Source organism: Bos grunniens, chromosome 15, assembly GCF_055505025.1.
Source record: "Bos grunniens cultivar Pamir isolate PY7600 chromosome 15, Bosgru_T2T1.0, whole genome shotgun sequence".
NCBI lineage: Eukaryota > Metazoa > Chordata > Mammalia > Artiodactyla > Bovidae > Bos > Bos grunniens.
The window spans coordinates 50,281,291-50,302,403 of NC_141179.1; the positions used below are offsets into that span (position 1 = coordinate 50,281,291).

Sequence of the window (21,113 nt, forward strand, 5' to 3'; positions counted from 1 at the left end):
ATTGACTAACGGAAACGGTCCTCTCCACCAATGAGGAGGTGCGGCAGGATAGAGGGGCGGGGCCTGGCGGTAGCGCTCCTGGGAAGTCTCTGGCAGTCCAGGCAACCAAAGAAAGGTCTTGAAAGTTGTTAGCTGCGGTGGAAGCGCGGCTGGATGCTGCAGGCAGGTGAGAGCAATGCTAAGGGAGGGAGAAGCAGAGTAGGATCCATTCCGTCCACTCTGTAAGCCAACTCTTTCTTGGCTTTTGGAGCCCTATCGCACCCCTCCATACCCGCAGCTTGGATCCAGCCCTGCCCTGTCACCCCTGGCTCTTCGCCCTTTTATCCTTGAGCACCCCCTTTTCTGGCTCACTCTCTTCCTCCATGCCTGCCCTTCTCCGTTGGCACTCTCTCGTCCTCGCCGCTGTCCCTCCACCCACCTTTCTGTACCAGCCGCCTCTCTTTCCTCAGGCTCTCCTTTCTGGTCGTCTTTTTTAGAACACTTTTCTCGCATCTATAGTATCATTGACTATTATCTGAGGTCACGGAGGAGGGGGCACACAAGGGGGGAGGGTCAGCCGGTGAATTTTGAATCTCCTAGAAGTGAACGCTGGATTTTCTGCAAAGCAGCCATTCGCTGAACCATTTCCCCTCACCTGTGGCCCTTTGTAATTTCTATAGGCTGTGGGCGGTCCCATTTAACTAAAAGCTAAGACTTTCAGTTAAACTTTCTCTTGGTAAAGTTACTGTGTTCATGAAGGGGGTAAATAAGGACATAGTTATGCTACTAGTATGATCCAAGAGCATGTAGAGGACTAAATATTTTTAAAGTGTTTGATAGAAAATAGGGTCAAGGAAGACAAGGAGTCGTAAGTCTCTCCCCCAAAGTCCGTTGTTAGTGTGTCAACCACAATCTCATCTCTGTCCATGGGAAAAATCTGGTCCTCATTGAAGCCAACCTGAGGATACAGGGAGGGGATTGAGCTACAGGAGCTCCATGCCTGAGGCCTGTGATCTGCATCTCTGTTCATAGCCTTTCTCCGATATTCACAGCCTAGCAAGGGCCTGGTCTGCTGCTGCTGCTAAGTTGCTTCAGTCTGTCCCTCTCTTTGAGACGCCATAGATGGCAGCCCACCAGGCTCCTCTGTCCCTGGGATTCTCCAGGCAAGAATACCGGAGAGGGTTGCAATTTCCACCTCCAATGCATGCATGCATGCTAAGTCGCTTCAGTCGTGCCCGACTCTGTGCAACCCCATAGATGGCAGCCCACCAGGCTTCTCAGTCCACAGGATTCTCTAGGCAAGAATACTGGAGTGGGTTGCTATTTCCTTCTCTGGGCCTAGTCTAGAAGGCAGTATTTATTGTGGCAGTATTCTCCAGTCTGCAAAGAACAGCATTGCCCTTCTTGCTCCTTACATAGAGCCTGAGTATTTCTTCCTCTGTGTTGCAAGATTTTATATAATATCAGTATGCATCAGGTTTTAGTGAGTTCTACTGAAGAAACTTATGGTTCGGTTCAGTTCAGTCGCTCAGTCGTGTCTGACTCTCTGCAACCCCATGAATTGCAGCACGCCAGGACTCCCTGTCCATCACCAACTCCCGGAGTTCAATCAAACTCACGTCCGTCGAGTCGGTGATGCCATCCAGCCATCTTATCCTCTGTAGTCCCCTTCTCCTCCTGAGGAACTGAGAGTCCCTTGGACTGCAAGGAGATCAGCCCTGGGTGTTCTTTGGAAGGAATGATGCTAAAGCTGAAACTCCAGTACTTTGGCCAACTCATGCGAAGAGTTGACTCAATGGAAAAACTTATGGGACTGTGTGAAAATATGCATTGAACAGTTTTACCATATATATTGCACTCATATGTTTCTTGCTGTGATGCTGTTTTTTTTTTTTTAATATCATTTTTTAGTAGTAGGGAAGCAAAGTTTCTACCCTATATTTTCCATTACTAATTTCTCCTTGAAATCCTTCACTAATGTTTTTTTTCCCCTTTCTTTGCTCCACCTCCCACCCACCCCCCCATCATAATGAGTCTGACTAAGAGTCTTAAGAAGATATTTCGTACTTGGCATTATGAAAAAGAATCTCCCTTCCCATGTGCTTCATTTTGGAAATAAACACTATTTTATGATTTATTTGGAGAAACTTCTAAACCAATTTGGAAAAGAATCCTTAGCCAACTAGGAGTTACTGTAACATGAAATTAACACAGATTTTTCTTTTTTGTTATTTTACTTGACCTTGTTAAGTACCAGAGGTACAGAGCACTTGACCATGGAATGAAATGTGATTCTGTGTCCAGACTACAAATTATTACCTAAATTCTATCATATCAACTAAGTCATATGGCCCATCACAGTTCATTGTAAGATGGAATTCTACCTTTTGGACCAGGTACAAACAGGGCCAGAGGACACAAGTAATCACCATAAACCAGTTTCCCACTTGCCCCTGTCACCTATCACTTTTGTACCATCGCTTCTCCAAGTCACATCTGTTGTCTCAGGATGGTTTATTGTGACCAGCTGAAGGAAAAGAAAACAAGTCAAATTTGACTTCTGAGTGCATATATCAGTACAACCTTGAAATGGACTGCCTCTGTACTATAGCACCACTCTATTAGGATCAAGAGTGACCCTGAGAGATAATAATAAAGGGAAATACACCTGGCATTTGGAACCTCTGACTACAGCAAGTGCACCCAATAGTTATAGCTTCAAGTGGTATTCCTGGTCATACATTTTGTGTTAAAAAAGTGCCCTGAGGTAAAAAATGTCTACAGACTCCTAGGAACTTTGAAAGAATAATTAGTTAGAAGGCTGGATGGAGAAATAATGGAACCTTGGCAAAAGAAAATCTGGGAAAGAAACGTGTGGTTAACTCAAAGCAGAGGGCACAAGTGTAAAGATGTTTACATTTACCGTTAATATTCAGCAGAGAGCACTGAGCACAGAAGGAACATGGCACAACCATTAGGATGGATTGACTGGCAGTCATCATCTGTCACTGGTCACCTCCAGTGCTAGAACAAATGCCAAATGTCTGCAGTAGACTTGGGAGTAGAGATGGAGCTTTTCGTGGTCTCAATTCCTTGGCTTCCCACATACAAAGGCTACTCTTGCTACTGCTACTGCGAAGTGTCCTACCTTCCAGACAGAGCTGATACAATTCCATCCTTTGAGAAGACCATCCAGACATTTAATAGCACGTTAATTACACTGTACCTCTTTCATTCTGAAAGGATCTACATACAATTCATCATGATTGGAACTGACATGTATTCAGCCAGTTTTCTTTATGAGATTACCTTCTCTGCTTGCAGGACCTCAGCCAGCAAAGCTAACAGTGTTCACAAAATAATTTATATGCAAGAAAAGGACCTTATAAACTATCACATCAAACAAAGTTTACAGTAATGGAGTAAAGCTGTGGGCACATGGCCATGGCATCCACTGGTCTTCTTACATACCACAGGACACAGAAGTTGTATACCTAACTAAGTGATGAAACAGATTTTGAAGGTGCTTCTGAGTTGCTGATTTGGAGATAATACCAGCAAAGATTGGATGTCTTTATGCAAGAGATAGCAAATGCCCTAAGTGAGTGGATTGATATCTGCAGTGCCACTGGATCAGGTAGGAGAGTTTCTCCAAACCATTTATTGAAAAGTGTTGTGGATTTTTTCCCCAGGACTTGGAAGTGACGAACCTGAAAGAATGACACTTGGACAGTCTCTTGCAAGGACTGACAGGTTTATTTCTGCAGTCAAGCTTTTTTATAGAAGCAGGAACAAAGAGCTTAAAGTATGTGGCCAGCAGAGCACATACAGAGTTAACACATAATCGGTAGAAACATTTCAAGGACAGCGCACTCTAAATGACTCATGGGCTTCTCCCACAACCTGTTCTCACAAGTAACATCCCTATTTATTATTAACTCTTGGCGCCGAGCATAACCAAAGGCAGGAGATGTCTTTCTGTCCGTAGTGCAAAGCCGAGTACTTCTGGCCCTTCGCCATTTTCCCAAGGACTTTCTCCTTTTACGGCTATTTTACAATACACTTCCCAACAAAAAGATAATGCTTTCCGCATGGTATGTTGTTCTTGATTCTCTTCTCATACATCAGTTGCCTATACATGGGTGGGTTTATTGCTGGGCCCTCTTTCATATGTCTGTATTTCTGATTTGTGCCAGTACTACACTGTTCTGATTATTGTAGCTCTGTAATATATTTGATATCAGGAAGTATGATCCTTCCAGTTTTGCTCTTCCTGCTCTAGAATGCTTTGATATTTTTTCATCTACTTGGTTACATATATTCCTTACTATTCTATTGTTTTTGATGCTATTGCTTTTATATATAATTTTATATAAATTATAAAATATTAGGAAATTGTGCACTTCCATATAAATTTAAGGATTATTTATTTCTATTTCTGTGAAAATTCCACTGGAAATCTGAAAGGCAAGATTGCATTTAACTTGAAGATCACTTTGAATATTATGGATCTTTGAACAGTGTTATTTCTTCCATTCTATCAGCATGGGATATTTTTTTCACTTATTTGTATCTTCTTCAGTTTCTTTCATCATTGCTTTATAATTTTCAGTGTACCTACCTTTCATCTACTTGGTTATATATATTCCTTACTATTTTATTGTTTTTGATGCTATTGCTTTTATATATAATTTTATTTATTTTTGGCTGTGTTGCATCTTCATTGCTACCCAGACTTTTCTGTAGTTGCAGAGAGTGGGGGCTACTCTCTAGTTGTGGTCCATGGGCTTCTCATTGCGGTGGCTTCTCTTGCTGTGTAGCATTGGCTCTAGGGCTTACAGGCTTCAGTAGTTGCAGCGCATAGACTCAGTGGCTGAGGCTTCTGGGCTGTAGAGCACTGGCTCAATAGTTGTGGTACACAGGCTTAGTTGTGCCATGGCATGTGGGATCTTTCTGAATCAGTGATTGAACCTGTGTCTCCTGCCTTGACAGATGGATTCTTTACTACTGAGCCACCAAGGAATTTACTGGCACTGTTGTTCATGGGGTTGATTTTTAATATCTTTTTTGGATAGTTAGTTTGTACCTTTTGGAAATGTAACTTATTTTTGTATATTGATTTAACATCCTCTGATTGAACTGACTTCATTTATTATTAGTCTTATAGTTTTTTAGTGGCTACTTTATGGTGTTCTGTATGTAGAGTGTCTTTGAGGAGACACAGGAATTGGAGAGCAAGTGATCTACAATAATGTGTTCCAATGCTTGGTGAATATGAGCCTCTTGAATATCTGGGGAATAATGTTACAGGCAAAACAAAATGAAACAAAAGCACAAAATGAAAAGACTCTGAAGTTGCACATACCTTGCATTTTTTGTTATCTGTAAGAAAGCTGAGGTAACTAGAAAGAAATATACAATGGAGGGATCACTTGTAAGAAGCATATTCTAAGACATAAAAGGGGTCTAGAGGATGTGTACCCTTGAAACAGATGTAAGAGTTAGTCTGTTACTTTTAATAAAATGAGATACCCAGGGTAGTTTTCGAATAGGTAAGGTTTGAACTCTATTTTCAGAGGATAATTCTGATTGTTATTTTGATCTTTGGCTAAAGAGGGAAATGGTTGAGAAAAGGGATCATTTATCATTATTGTATCAAATAACATGAACTAAGTAATATTAAAATTAATTCCTCAACTCACATGGGCTTATAATAATAACAACAAAAATATATTTCTCACTCATTTTTCAGTTTTGTTGCTTCAGTCTGGAACTTATTGTGAAGGTGATGCAATTATAATTAACTACTGCTATTGTGTCATAGAGAAAAAGAGACTCTGAAACTAAATTATGGCTTATAAATCTTCATTCATAAATAACACAGTTAAATCTTATATTGGCCAATGCAAATCACATGATGAAAACTAATGTCACTAAGATTGAAAAATATCACTCCAACAGTAAGAGGCTCTATCAGGCAGGTTCAGTGAATATTTTGAACTAATAATATACTACATTGTTATTACAAATATCCAAGAAATAAATAATAGTTTGCAAGAATGTTATTAGATAAATATGTGTTCTGGATATTTTGGTAGAAAAGTGAATAGCATTTGTTGATTTGAATGGGATATATAAAAGAAAGAGTTACAGAGAAGAATTTGGGAAATGTTATCATAAGCAATTGTAAGGATGTATTTACTCTTAGTGATATGGGAAACACTGGAGAAAAACAGTTTTGGATATGTTAATTGAAGATGAATGCCAAATATTCTAAGGCTAATACCCAATAGACAGTTTAATGTGCAAATCGGAGGTTCACATTAGTTGGAGAAAAGTGTGGGGTGAGGGGACAGTGAGGCTGGGATGATGAGTAGTGATGTGGGGAAAACAGTAGAAAATAAAAGAGAAAATGGTATTGTATTGTACCATGACCATGTATAGCTTGTACTAAGAATTCTGGGTTATCATTGAATGAAATGGAAAATAATTAGATGATTTTGAGCAAGGTAATGGCAGCATTTAAGTTAAATCTTAATGGGGTTTCTCTGACTGCTATTTATAGAATCAGTTAAAGTTTGTAGGAGTTGAGGAAAACTGAGAGATAAAGACAAATTAGTAGGATATTGCAGCAATTCAGAAGAGATGATAATGGTTTGGATAAGGTTGGTTGAAATTAATTTGCAAAATTAGGTTTAGACATGTCTTGGAGACACAGGTAACAAAATTTCTAAACAGGTGGCGTATGAAAGACAATATGATTGGAGTCAAGGGTAATACTTTAAGTAAAATAAAATGTAAATATCTTCTTAGAAAAGCAGAATGTCTCAGGCTTCTCCCACATTTTCTTATTATTCTATGGAGATTATCCCTATATTACTTACTATCTGAACATTTCTTAGAGAATATTCAAATTTCGTCTGCAACTATTCATGTCTAGACAAGCCCACATATTGCTTTCTCCACTGCTGCTGTTGCTTTGACTGGTCTAGTTTCCTGGAAACCAAGGCAAAAGTAAAAATGTAGTTGACTGGAAACTGAGAATAAATAATATGAGCAAAAGTATTTGAAATAAAAAGACTGTGTAACAACCAAAAATAAATGTTCTTTTTAAGTGGACATACAATTGTTAAGAAAAATTAGCACATGATTCAAAATATTGATATGTTCTCTGACCTAATGCAGTTAAACTCATTGCCAATGACAAAATTGTATGATATCAAGAAAAAGATAATACTAAAATATTTGAAAATTAAAGAGTATCTAAGTAATACATAGCTCAAAGAAGTGTCAAAAAGAATTAGGAAATATTTCAAATGTAATGAAATAAAAGTACAAGAAACCAGAATTTCTATGGTAGGTAAGCTAGTTCTTAATGGCAAATGATAGCATTAATTTTTACATTAGAAAAAATAACAATGTCTAAATTATGTTTCCATCTTAAAAATATGGAAAACAGAGGCCAAAATAAATAAAAAAACAATATAAGGAAAGAAATACTAAAAATAAAAACTGAGACAACCCAGAGGGATGGTACGGGGAGGGAGGAGGGTTCAGGGTGGGGAACATGGGGATTCATGTTGATGAATATTGGCAAAACCAATACAATATTGTAAAGTTAAAAAATAAAATTTAAAAAAAACTGAATTAAAAACAAAAGATTTAAAAAAATTAATGTAACCAAAGCCTGGTTCTTTCATAAATCTGTAACTTAATTGACACAGAGAAATCACCAGCATTAAAAACTAAAAAATAAAGAAGGCATATCAATACTGACCTTATACATAGGAAAATGAGATAATGAAATACTGCAAACAATTCTATGCACATAAATGTGACAATGTAGATGAAACAGATTAATTTGTTAAAGGAACAAACTCAAAATACACTCAAGAATAAATAAATAATCTGTTTTTTTCTACATCTATATCTTAGTGAATTTTATCAAATATTTAAGGAAGAAATAACACCAGTTGCTTTCAACATCATCTAGAAGCTAAGAGGGAAAGGAAACAACTTTCAAACTTGTTTTATGAGGCCAAACTTGCTCATAATGACAACCAGATGAAAATTGTACAAGAAAAGAAGCTATAGATCAATACTCATGAATATAGATGTTAAAATCTTCAACTATACATTAGTAAATCGAATCCTACAAAATAAAGACAAATAATATGTCACTAAACGTAGGATTTGTCTCAAGAATGCAAGCATGATTGAACACTCAAACAGTGAAGCCCACCACATTAAAATATGTAACAAAGTCATATAATTTTATTGACACACACAAAAATAACTTGAAAATGTTTTAATATCCAATCATAATAAAAAAAAGACTTTAGCTAACTAGAAATAGAAGCAAACTTTCTCAAGTTGATAAAGAACAATATAAGTGATGATTGAAGATTAAGTAGTGTCTATTACCAGAAACAAAGTAAGGGTAATCATTTTGACCACTTCTGTCCAATATCATATTTGAAGTCTTTGTATATTCATTAAGGGTAGAAAAAAAAGACATTCAGATTGGAAAGAAATAAAATTATCCCTTTTTGCAAGTGACATGCTATTTCCATAGAAAATACCAAGGAATTTAAGGAAATCTTCTGGAAATAATGTTTATCAAGATCCATGTACAAAATTCAGTCAACGAAAAACTGCAACTAAAATTTAAAAATAAGTGTCATTTATAATGGCTTTCCTAGGTGGCACTAATGGTAAAGAACCTAGCTGGCAATACAGGAGACTTAAGAGATGCAGGTTCGATCCTTGGGTTGGGAAGATCCCCTGGAGGAGGGCATGGCAATCCACTCCAGTATTCTGGCCTGAAGAATCCCATGGACAGAGAAGCCTGGTGGGCTACAGTCCATAGGGTTGCACAGAGTCTGACATGACTGAAACGACTTAGCATGGATGCATGTCATTTATAATAACTCAAAAAATAGATCAAAATATATGTAAAACTTATATACTCAAAGCTACAAAACACTACTTAAAGAAAATTTTAAAAGACCTAAATAAATGGAGACATAACTATAATCTTGTGTTTGAAGAATATATTAAGTTATCAATTTTCACCAGAGTAATCAATGGAGTCAGTGCAATTTAATGTATATATCTTCTTGTATCTTTCTCCTTTAATTAGTAGTGCTTTTAGATGAATATAGAAAGCTTAATTTTAACATAGTCCAATGGCCTATTTAATACTCTTTAAGAAAACTTTGCTTACCCTAATATAATACAGATACATTCCCTCCCATATTTTCTTCTTGTAGGTTTATTATTTGGCCTTTCTATTAAAATCTAAAATAAATCTGCAGTATGCTCTTTGTATGTGGTATTGTTGTTAGAACTAAACTTTAGAGTAATAAATATGAATATTCAATTTAACAGCATATATTAAAAGGAAAGAACATTATTGCACTGTGTGATATATTTGTCATATTCAGACAACTGTCCATTCTAGACCTCTTATTTATTGCATTTGTCATTTAAAAAAAAAATCTTTGTATCAATACCACTTTGTCATAATTAGTATAAATTTTTGTTTGAACATAGTGTGGTCTACTAGCAGTAGAGATGCATAATTTTAATCAGTTCTCTGAGGACCTGGAGCTAAGTTACATTGTAGGTGTCCAACTACATATAAGTACCCTTTACTGAGAAGACAGAATGTATACTTCGATAAAAATCTGTTAAGGGCATGACATAATTTGTATTAGTTCTTGTTAATTGTACAAGTAATCGGGGACTTTTTGAGGGACAACTTTTGTGCTACCTCTATTTCAGAAGTATAAGGAAGATATATTTTACATTCAGGATTGTGAAAAAAAATATTCATGAGGGATCCTAGAACATTCTGGATAACATTATCTTCAATTGGATCCTGTTATTGTTGTAAAGTAAATTGCATTTCATAGGGATATTTGAAAACACAATGTTTTTTAATACTTTGAGCATTAACCAGAGTTATGGGTTGACCTAACAATATGGCTGGCTTAGAGAAAGAGATTAGATGAATCGATTCAGATTAAGAACATTCCCAGGATGGCTAGAAGTGTAAAGGTTGTGTCTGTGTTCAAGGCCTTGTTGTGACAGTACAAGTTAAGAGGTAACTGCACTATGGAATTGAAGCAGCTGATTATCTGAATAGTGCAGGAATGCCAGCTTTGTGTCCATGGATCAGGAAGAGTGCCTTGCTAGCACAGAACAGTACTGTACACTGTGGTATAAAGTAACCTTAGGTATGCAACTGATTAAACTGGTGAACTGAGAAAGATGGCACAATTTCCATCACCATGTCTGGGTTATTGCTCACATTTAAGGATCCAAATCCAGAAGAACAATTTATGAAAGTTGGAGTGAAATTATACCTGTATTGGAAGAAAGATTTCTCTTCTCCACTTCTGGACTTAAAATGAGCCTATCCATGAATGTAATATCTGAACTGATATGAATGATAATACCACTGGGGCAAATGATGATTATAGGCCAAACCAAGCCATGCCACCTGACTGACCTTGAGTGAGAATACCTGCAAGCCCATATACAAAAAGGTCAACAGGCTTTGACTCCTATCATTATTAAGACTATGTGAATCTTTCCCAGGAGATGCAACAATTTAGACACACATCTAGATGCCAAACACAGGGCTAGGCAGAACTATAGGAAATGAAACTGAGCTGTGGGTTGATTGTCTCTTACTCTGCGAAAGCTCCAACTCATGGAGAATCACCTAGGAATTTCTCTGTGCTTGCTTGAAGACTGGAGTTTTGGTAGGGCAGCCAGATTTCAAGGCTAGCTTACAATGGTTAAGGTGGCAGTTTGATTTGAGGGATGCTCTAGGGGTAACAGAAATGATGTCAATGGCACCAGTAGAAAGTCTGTGGTAGCAACTGTGCACCTGGACAAAAGCTCCTTTAGCTATGACTGTTGCACTAGGATATCTACCCTAGATGGTAACCAACATTCTCTGCTCTCATCTAGTAAGATATATTAGGAATGTAGGTAGACTCAAGAAGCTACTCCAAATGAGGGACTCTGATTTGGTGTTTTTAAAGTTTAAGCCAGGAAGATATGAATGACAGTTTGTTATTAGTTACTGGAATATTACAGCACTTTAAGACAAAATGCCAAAATTCTGGGCTGCAGAAGAGACAATGGTTAAAGGTGTAACTATAGTTTAAAATACAAATATTGCAAAAGGTAAATATTGAAAAATATTAATGAATTGTCCTATCAATAAATAACATAATTACAAATTAAATAAAAATTAAAAGAAAGCAATAAAAATGAAATTAGAAATAAAATTATTAAATAGAACTAATATCAGTATTAACCTGAAGAGATTTTATTTTATTCTATCTGTAGTTTGTGAAATAAATGTCTAAAAGTTTGAGTATGATGAAGTGAAGTCTTTAACAATGAATACACAGAGTTTAGCCAATGTCATCTCTATCTTTAGGAAATGAAAATATTCTTCCTATGAACTTAATATTTGATGGATCACTGCTATTATCAATGATTGAGGAAAAATATCGATGCCACACACTTGCAAATTACCTTATTTTTCACACCATAGACAATAGGTTTGACTGCAGGTGGCACAAGGAGGTAGATGGTGGACAAAAGAATGTGGGTAGAGGGAACAACATGTCCAAACCGATGGCTGAAGAAGGAGAAAAAGGCAAGAATATAAAACTCAAGGAAAACAAAAATGTGAGCTGTACACGTGTTGAATGCTTTAAGCCGTGCCTCCTTTTGGTGTAGACGAAAAACAGCCTGGAAAATAAGGATATAGGAAACGAGGATGAAAATCATGTCAAATCCTAGAATTGTGAAACCTATGAAAAGACCACATGTTTTATTGACATGGGTGTCCTCTGCAGCCAGCTTGACCACAGCCATGTGCTCACAGTAAGAGTGGGCAATTACAATGGATTGGAAAAAGTGCAGTCTTTTGAGTAGAATGGGTAAAATGCCAACGAGCACTGTTGCTCGGATTGCCACAGCCAGCACCATACTAACCAGGAGGAAAGGTGTAAGGGTGGTTGTGTGCCTCAAAGGATCACAGATGGCAACATAGTGATCAAAGGCCATTGCCAACAGGATTCCAGATTCCATGCCCTGCAAAGCATGGATGAAGTACAGCTGGGCTAAGCAAGCATCAAAGGCCGTGGAATAAAAGCCAAACCAGAAGATAGCCAACAGTTTCAGAGCAATGGCTACACAGAGTCCTATGTCAGTGGCTGCCAACACTGCCAAGAAGATGTACATGGGCTGGTGCAGACTGCATTCTGTAGGGATAATTATCAGTAAAATGATGTTTCCCACAAGAGCCACTAGGCACACAGCAAAGAAGGAAAACCCAATCCAAAACTGCACATGCTCCAGTCCAGGGATACCAATCAGTGTCACTGTTTTGGGGTCCATATATGACATGTTCATGGATTCCATGGATGTTAGTGATCTCTTTTAACCGCTGATTCTCATACCTACAGAAGAGAATGAATGAGAAGTGAAACAGGACACTGACCTCACTATCATTAAGACATATCGGACATTAAAGAAATAAACTTCGTGCTTTAGATGACAATCAGGCCAGAATATTGAGAGGTTCTATGCAGGATGACAGAATAGCAGTAGAAAGCCATCATACAAAACCTTTACTAGAGACAACAGGGAAAAGTCTCAGGATTTCTAACCTACCATTTATGTACGTAGAAACTATGACTCAGAACACTCTTCTTGCATTTTCCTTGACCTAGAGTCTGGGCTGTTTGCAAAACTGTCAGGCTTTCTTTCTTTATTTCTAGACACCAACCCAATTTTGCTGTAAGTGAAAATTCTCCCTAGGATTCTTAAGGATCCAGAAAGTACTGTTTCTATCGCCCATGATCATTAGTCCACAATCCTATTGGGAATCTTCAGTCTACTCCTGGTCCCAGAGAGCATGCTATTTATCCCCAAGTCATTGGCATTAGTTCTCAATTGTAGATCAGTAGGAGTGAGTTAAGCTATCTTACATTCACTTATTCTAATATCAAGATGCTGAACAAGTCACTATTTGGCAGGGCATTAAGCATGCACCTTAGAGGAGATTTGGAGAAGGTGATCTATTTTTTTTTAAACTTTATATAATTGTATTAGTTTTGCCAAATATCAAAATGAATCCGCCACAGGTATACATGTGTTCCCCATCCTGAACCCTCCTCCCTCCTCCCTCCCCATACCATCACTCTGGGTCGTCCCAGTGCACTAGCCCCAAGCATCCAGTATCGTGCATCGAACATGGACTGGCAACTCATTTCTTACATGATATTTTACATGTTTCAATGCCATTCTCCCAAATCTTCCCACCCTCTCCCTCTCCCACAGAGTCCATAAGATTGTTCCATACATCAGTGTCTCTTTTGCTGTCTCATACACCGGGTTATTGTTACCATCTTTCTAAATTCCATATATATGGGTAAGTATACTGTATTGGTGTTTTTCCTTCTGGCTTACTTCACTCTGTATAATAGGCTCCAGTTTCATCCACCTCATTAGAACTGATTCAAATGTATTCTTTTTAATGGCTGAGTAATACTCCATTGTGTATATGTACCACTTTCTTATCCATTCATCTGCTGATGGACATCTAGGTTGCTTCCATGTCCTGGCTATTATAAACAGTGCTGCGATGAAGATTGGGGTACACGTGTCTCTTTCCCTTCTGGTTTCCTCAGTGTGTATGCCCAGCAGTGGGATTGCTGGATCATAAGGCAGTTCTATTTCCAGTTTTTTAAGGAATCTCCACACTGTTCTCCATAGTGGCTGTACTAGTTTGCATTCCCACCAACAGTGTAAGAGGGTTCCCTTTTCTCCACACCCTCTCCAGCATTTATTATTTGTAGACTTTTGGATCGCAGCCATTCTGACTGGTGTGAAATGGTACCTCATAGTGGTTTTGATTTTCATTTCTCTGATAATGAGTGATGGTGAGCATCTTTTCATGTGTTTGTTAGCCATCTGTATGTCTTCTTTGGAGAAATGTCTATTTAGTTCTTTGGCCCATTTTTTGATTGGGTCATTTATTTTTCTGGAGTTGAGCTATAGGAGTTGCTTGTATATTTTTGAGATTAGTTGTTTGTCGGTTGCTTCATTTGCTATTATTTTCTCCCATTCTGAAGGCTGTCTTTTCACCTTGCTAATAGTTTCCTTTGATGTGCAGAAGCTTTTAAGGTTAATTAGGTCCCATTTGTTTATTTTTGCTTTTATTTCCAATATTCTGGGAGGTGGGTCATAGAGGATCCTGCTGTGATGTGTGTCAGAGAGTGTTTTGCCTATGTTCTCCTCTAGGAGTTTTATAGTTTCTGGTCTTACGTTGAGATCTTAAATCCATTTTGAGTTTATTTTTGTGTATGGTGTTAGAAAGTGTTCTAGTTTCAATCTTTTACAAGTGGTTGACCAGATCTCCCAGCACCACTTGTTAAAGAGATTGTCTTTAATCCATTGTATATTCTTGCCTCCTTTGTCAAAGATAAGGTGTCCATATGTGTGTGGATTTATCTCTGGGCTTTCTATTTTGTTCCATTGATCTATATTTCTGTCTTTGTGCCAGTACCATACTGTCTTGATAACTGTGGCTTTGTAGTAGAGCCTGAAGTCAGGTAGGTTGATTCCTCCAGTTCCATTCTTCTTTCTCAAGATCGCTTTGGCTATTCGAGGTTTTTTGTATTTCCATACAAATTGTGAAATTGTTTGTTCTAGCTCTGTGAAGAATACTGTTGGTAGCTTGATAGGGATTGCATTGAATCTATAAATTGCTTTGGGTAGTATACTCATTTTCACTATATTGATTCTTCCAATCCATGAACATGGTATATTTCTCCATCTATTAGTGTCCTCTTTGATTTCTTTCACCAGTGTTTTATAGTTTTCTACATATAGGTCTTTAGTTTCTTTAGGTAGATATATTCCTAAGTATTTTATTCTTTCCATTGCAATGGTGAATGGAATTGTTTCCTTAATTTCTCTTTCTGTTTTCTTATTATTAGTGTATAGGAATGCAAGGGATTTCTGTGTGTTGATTTTATATCCTGCAACTTTACTATAGTCATTGACTAGTTCTAGTAATTTTCTGGTGGAGTCTTTAGGGTTTTCTGTGTAGAGGATCATGTCATCTGCAAACAGTGAGAGTTTTACTTCTTCTTTTCCAATTTGGATTCCTTTTTTTTCTTTTTCTGCTCTGATTGCTATGGCCAAAACTCCCAAAACTATGTTGAATAGTAATGGTGAAAGTGGGCACCCTTGTCTTGTTCCTGACTTTAGAGGAAACGCTTTCAATTTTTCACCATTGAGGATAATGTTTGCTGTGGGTTTGTCATATATAGCTTTTATTATGTTGAGGTATGTTCCTTCTATTCCTGCTTTCTGGAGAGTTTTTATCATAAATGGATGTTGAATTTTGTCAAAGGCTTTCTCTGCATCTATTGAGATAATTATATGGTTTTTATTTTTCAGTTTGTTAATGTGGTGTATTACATTGATTGCTTTGCGGATATTGAAGAATCCTTGCATCCCTGGGATAAAGCCCACTTGGTCATGGTGTATGATCTTTTTAATGTGTTGTTGGATTCTGATTCCTAGAATTTTGTTAAGGATTTTTGCATCTATGTTCATCAGTGATATTGGCCTGTAGTTTTCTTTTTTTGTGGGATCTTTGTCAGGTTTTGGTATTAGGGTGATGGTGGCCTCATAGAATGAGTTTGGAAGTTTACCTTCCTCTGCAATTTTTTGGAAGAGTTTGATCAGGATAGGTGTTAGCTCTTCCCTAAATTTTTGGTAGAATTCAGCTGTGAAGCCATCTGGACCTGGGGTTTTGTTTGCTGGAAGATTTTTGATTACAGTTTCAATTTCCGTGCTTGTGATGGGTCTGTTAAGATTTTCTATTTCTTCCTGGTCGGGTTTTGGAAAGTTGTACTTTTCTTAGAATTTGTCCATTTCTTCCACCTTGTCCATTTTATTGGCATATAATTGTTGATAGTAGTCTCTTATGATCCTTTGTATTTCTGTGTTGTCTGTTGTGATCTCTCCATTTTCGTTTCTAATTTTATTGATTTGATTTTTCTCCCTTTGTTTCTTGATGAGTCTGGCTAATGGTTTGTCAATTTTATTTATCCTTTCAAAGAACCAGCTTTTGGTTTTGTTGATTTTTGCTATGGTCCCTTTTGTTTGTTTTGCATTTATTTCTGCTCTAATTATTAAGATTTCTTTCCTTCTACTAACCCTGGGGTTCTTCATTTCTTCCTTTTCTAGTTGCTTTAGGTGTAGAATTAGGTTATTTATTTGACTTTTTCTTTTTTCTTGAGGTGTGCATGTATTGCTATGAACTTTCCCCTTAGGACTGCTTTTACTGTGTCCCACAGGTTTTGGATTGTTGTGTTTTCATTTTCATTCGTTTCTATGCAAATTTTGATTTCTTTTTTGATTTCTTCTGTGATTTGCTGGTTATTCAGCAGCGTGTAGTTCAGCCTCCATATGTTGGAATTTTTAATAGTTTTTCTCCTGTAATTGAGATCTAATCTTACTGCATTGTGGTCAGAAAAGATGCTTAGAATGATTTCTATTTTTTTGAATTTACCAAGGCTAGCTTTATGGCCCAGGATGTGATCTATCCTGGAGAAGGTTCCATGTGAGCTTGAGTAAAAGGTGAAATTCATTGTTTTGGGATGAAATGTCCTATAGATATCAATTAGGTCTAACTGGTCTATTGTATCATTTAAAGTTTTTTTTTCCTTGTTAATTTTCTGTTTAGTTGATCTATCCATAGGTGTGAGTGGGGTATTAAAGTCTCCCACTATTATTGTGTTATTGTTAATTTCTCCTTTCGTACTTGTTGGCATTTGTCTTACATACTGCGGTGCTCCTGTGTTGGGTGCATATATATTTATAATTGTTATATCTTCTTCTTGGATTGATCCTTTGATCATTATGTAGTGACCTTCTTTGTCTCTTTTCACAGCCTTTGTTTTAAAGTCTATTTTATCTGATATGAGTATTGCTACTCCTGCTTTCTTTTGGTCCCTATTTGCATGGAAAATCTTTTTCCAGCCCTTCACTTTCAGTCTGTATGTGTCCCCTGTTTTGAGGTGGGTCTCTTGTCGACAACATATGTAAGGGTCTTGTTTTTGTATCCATTCAGCCAGTCTTTGTCTTTTGGTTGGGGCATTCAACCCATTTATGTTTAAGGTAATTACTGATAAGTATGATCCCGTTGCCATTTACTTTATTGTTTTGGGTTCGAGTTTATACACCATTTTTGTGTTTCCTGTCTAGAGAATATCCTTTAGTATTTGTTGGAGAGCTGGTTTGGTGGTGCAGAATTCTCTCAGCTTTTGCTTGTCTGAAAAGCTTTTGATTTCTCCTTCATACTTGAATGAGATCCTCGCTGGGTACAATAATCTGGGCTGTAGGTTATTTTCTTTCATCACTTTAAGTATGTCTTGCCACTTCCTCCTGGCTTGAAGAGTTTCTATTGAAAGATCAGCTGTTATCCTAATGGGAATTGCCTTGTGTGTGATTTGTTGTTTTTCCCTTGCTGCTTTTAATATTTGTTCTTTGTGTTTGATCTTTGTTAATTTGATTAATATGTGTCTTGGGGTGTTTCTCCTTGGGTTTATCCTGTTTGGGACATCTGGGTTTCTTGGACTTGGGTGATTATTTCCTTCCCCATTTTAGGGAAGTTTTCTACTATTATCTCCTCAAGTATTTTCTCATGGTCTTTCTGTTTGTCTTCTTCTTCTGGAACCCCTATGATTCTAATGTTGTAGCGTTTAATATTGTCCTGGAGGTCTCTGAGATTGTCCTCATTTCTTTTAATTCGTTTTTCTTTTATCCTCTCTGATTCATTTATTTCTACCATTCTATCTTCTAATTCACTAATCCTATCTTCTGCCTCTGTTATTCTACTATTTGTTGCCTCCAGAGTGTTTTTAATTTCATTTATTGCATTATTCATTTTATATTGACTCTCTTTTATTTCTTCTAGTCCTTATTAAACCTTTCTTGCATCTTCTCAATCCTTGTCTCCAGGCTATTTATCTGTGATTCCATTTTAATTTCAAGATTTTGGATCAATTTCACTATCATTATTCGGAATTCTTTATCAGGTAGATTCCCTATCTCTTCCTCTTTTGTTTGGTTTGGTGGGCATTTATCCTGTTCCTTTATCTGCTGGGTATTCCTCTGTCTCTTCATCTTGTTTAAATTGCTGAGTTTGGGGTGTCCTTTCTGTATTCTGGCAATTTGTGGAGTTCTCTTTATTGTGGCTTTTCCTCGCTGTGTGTGGGTTTGTACAGGTGGCTTGTCAAGGGTTCCTGGTTAGGGAAGCTTGTGTCGGTGTTCTGGTGGGTGGAGCTGTATTTCTTCTCTCTGGAGTGCAATGAAATGTCCAGTAATGAGTTATGGGATGTCTATGGTTTTGGAGTGACTTTGGGCAGCCTGTATCTTGAAGCTCAGGGCTGTGTTCCTTTGTTGCTGGAGAATTTGCTTGGTATGTCTTGCCCTGGAACTTGTTGGCCCTTGTGTGGTGCTTGGTTTCAGTGTCGGTATGGAGGTGTTTGATGAGCTCCTGTCAATTAATGTTCCTTGGAGTCAGGAGTTCCCTGGAGTCAGGGTTTGGACTTAAGCCTCCTGCTTCCAGTTATCGGTCTTATTTTTACAGTAGTTTCAAAACTTCTCCTTCTATACAGCACCACTGATAAAACATCTACATTAAAGATGTAAAGTTTCTCTACTGTGAGGGTCACTCAGAGAGGTTCACAGCATTACATGGGAAGAGAAGAGGGAGGAGGGAGTTAGAGGTGACCCAAATGAGATGAGGTGGAATCAATAGTGGAGAGAGTCGGCTAGCCAGTAGTCACTTCCTTATGTGCACTCCACAACTGGACCACTCAGAGATGTTCACAGAGTTATACAGAGAAGAGAAGAAGGAGGAAGGAGACAGAGGTGGCCAGTAGGATAAAAGCAGGGAATGAAAAGGAGGTAGACAGATCCAGCCAGTAATCAGTTCCCTAAGTGTTCTCCACCGTCTGGAACACACAGAAATTCACAGAGTTGGGTAGAGTAGAGAGGGGTTAGTGAGGAGACACAGGCGACCTGGTGGAGAAAAAGGAGAGTTCAAAGGGAGAGAGAGAAGTCAAGCCAGTAATCTCGCTCCCTAGTGAAAAATGGGTCCTGAAGATTGGGTTCTTAAAGGTACAAAATTGGTAACAAATACATAAAAGCAAAAATTAAAAATCTAGAGTAGAGTTTGGAATTTCAAAAATACGATGTTAAAGAAAAGAAGAAGGCAAAGAAAGAAAAAACGAACAAACAAAAACAAACAAGGTCGCAAAAATTATAACGAAAATACAGGTACAAAATTGATAACTAATACCAAAAAGCAAAATTAAAAATCTAGAGTAGAGTTTGGAATTTCAAAAATACAATGTTAAAAAAAAAAAAGAAGAAGAAAAATAAAGTGAGAAAACAAAGAAACAAACAAAAACAATGTCACAAAAATTATAAAGAAAATACAGGTACAAAATTGATATCAAATACCAAAAAGCATAAATTAAAAATCTAGAGTAGAGTTTGGAATTTCAGATATACAATGTTATATAAAAGAAGAAGAGAAAGAAACAGAGAAAAAAAAAAGTCACAGAAATTATAAAAAAACTATAGGTATAAAATTGATAACATATACCAAAAAGCTAGAATTAAAAATCTAGAGTAGAGTTTGGAATTTCAAAAATACAGTGTTAAAGAAAAGAAGAAAAAAAAAAAAAAAACAAGGTCAAAAAAATTATAAAATATATATATATGAAGTTTGCTGAAGAAGAAAAAAATAGGGTCTTTTTTTTTTTTTCAAAGTAATAGGTTATAAAAGTGAAAATTAAAGGAACAATAGAGGACTTAAAATTTTAAAAAAATTTAAAAAAAAAAAGAAAGAATGATCATAAAAATAGTAAAAATATATCTAGGACTTTCTTTGGTTTTGTTGTGAGTACTGTGGGTTCAGTTCATTTTTGGCTAGTTCCTTGGTCCGACTTATATTTCTCAAGATCTGTAGGCTCCTTCCTATGTAGTCCGTAGTAACCACAGGGTTTTAATCTATTGCCTGTAGCTTCCAAGGCGTTTCCCTCTGTTATAACTTCTTCTGTTTGCTGGTCTCTTCAGTGTCTGGTTTCCGCCCTGACACAAAGGGGATGATGGAGGACACTTTTTTTTTTTTTTTTTTTTTAAGGCTCACTTGTTCAGTCGCTCTGTGGGGAGGGAGGGAGGGATGCTGCAAACAAATAACACTGGCGTGCGCTCGCAGTGCCTCAGCCACACTGGGTCTGCCCCCACTCACGGCACGTGTAGCCTCCCTGCCCACACTGCTCGGGCTCTAGGTTGTTCCGCCGGGAACAATCTGAGGCCGGCCCTGGGCTGCATGCACCTCCCAGGTCCAAGCTGCTCAGGTTCAGGCACTCGGGTAGTCCTCAGAGGCGCAGACTCAGTTGGGCCTGCGTTTTGTGCTCTTCCCAGGTCCGAGCAGCTCAGGTGATGAGGTGTTTGGCGAGCGCCAATGCTGCAACTTATCGCCTCCCCGCCACTCGGTTATCTGGGTGTAAAACCGGTGCACCTTCTCAGGCAGATGTTGACCGTCCAGAGGCCCAATAAGTTTTAGTTAGCAAAGAAGCCTGCTTACAGTTTTATAGATAATGTCTCTCTGGGCCTGTGATTGCCCCCTTCCAGCTCTGGCTGCCTGTCACTGGAGGGGGAAGGTCTGCAGCCAGCTATCTCTGTTCGGTCCTTTGTTCCGTGCGCGGGCCTGGCGGTGTCTTAGGTTAGGGCTGGCTTTTCGCGTGGTAGATATCCCACAGTCTGGTTTGCTAGCCAAAATTATTTCGCTCAGATAGCGCTCAGGGTATTCAGGCCAGATTCTTACTCTCAGCGATGCAGCCCCCGCTGCACCTCCCTGCCCAGCCTCCGCTTGCTAATGGTGTGTGCAGGCATCTGTGCTGCTTCTCCGCTGGGGGAGTACCGTAGGGCTTGCAATCTGCGAGTTTTAATTGTTTATTTATTTTTTCTCCCTGTTATGTTTCCCTCTGTGCTTCCAAAGCTCGGCA

General features: G+C 37.9%; 1 protein-coding gene and 1 long non-coding RNA gene across 2 annotated transcripts in view; one reads left to right on the top strand and one right to left on the bottom strand.

Annotated features, from left to right (window-relative positions):
• The first annotated feature begins 27 nt into the window (after nucleotides 1-27).
• LOC147358095 (uncharacterized) overlaps nucleotides 28-21,113 on the top strand; it is a 50,958-nt gene continuing 29,872 nt past the window's right edge. Inside the window, exon 1 of the long non-coding RNA XR_015142134.1 lies at nucleotides 28-166. This is a non-coding gene — a long non-coding RNA (uncharacterized LOC147358095). The remainder of the gene's footprint in view (nucleotides 167-21,113) is intronic.
• LOC147358096 (olfactory receptor 52A1-like) lies at nucleotides 2,230-12,939 on the bottom strand. The gene has a single exon (XM_086340427.1). It carries the CDS (start codon nucleotides 12,430-12,432, stop codon nucleotides 11,494-11,496), a length of 939 nt encoding a protein of 312 aa, XP_086196553.1. The 5' UTR covers nucleotides 12,433-12,939; the 3' UTR covers nucleotides 2,230-11,493.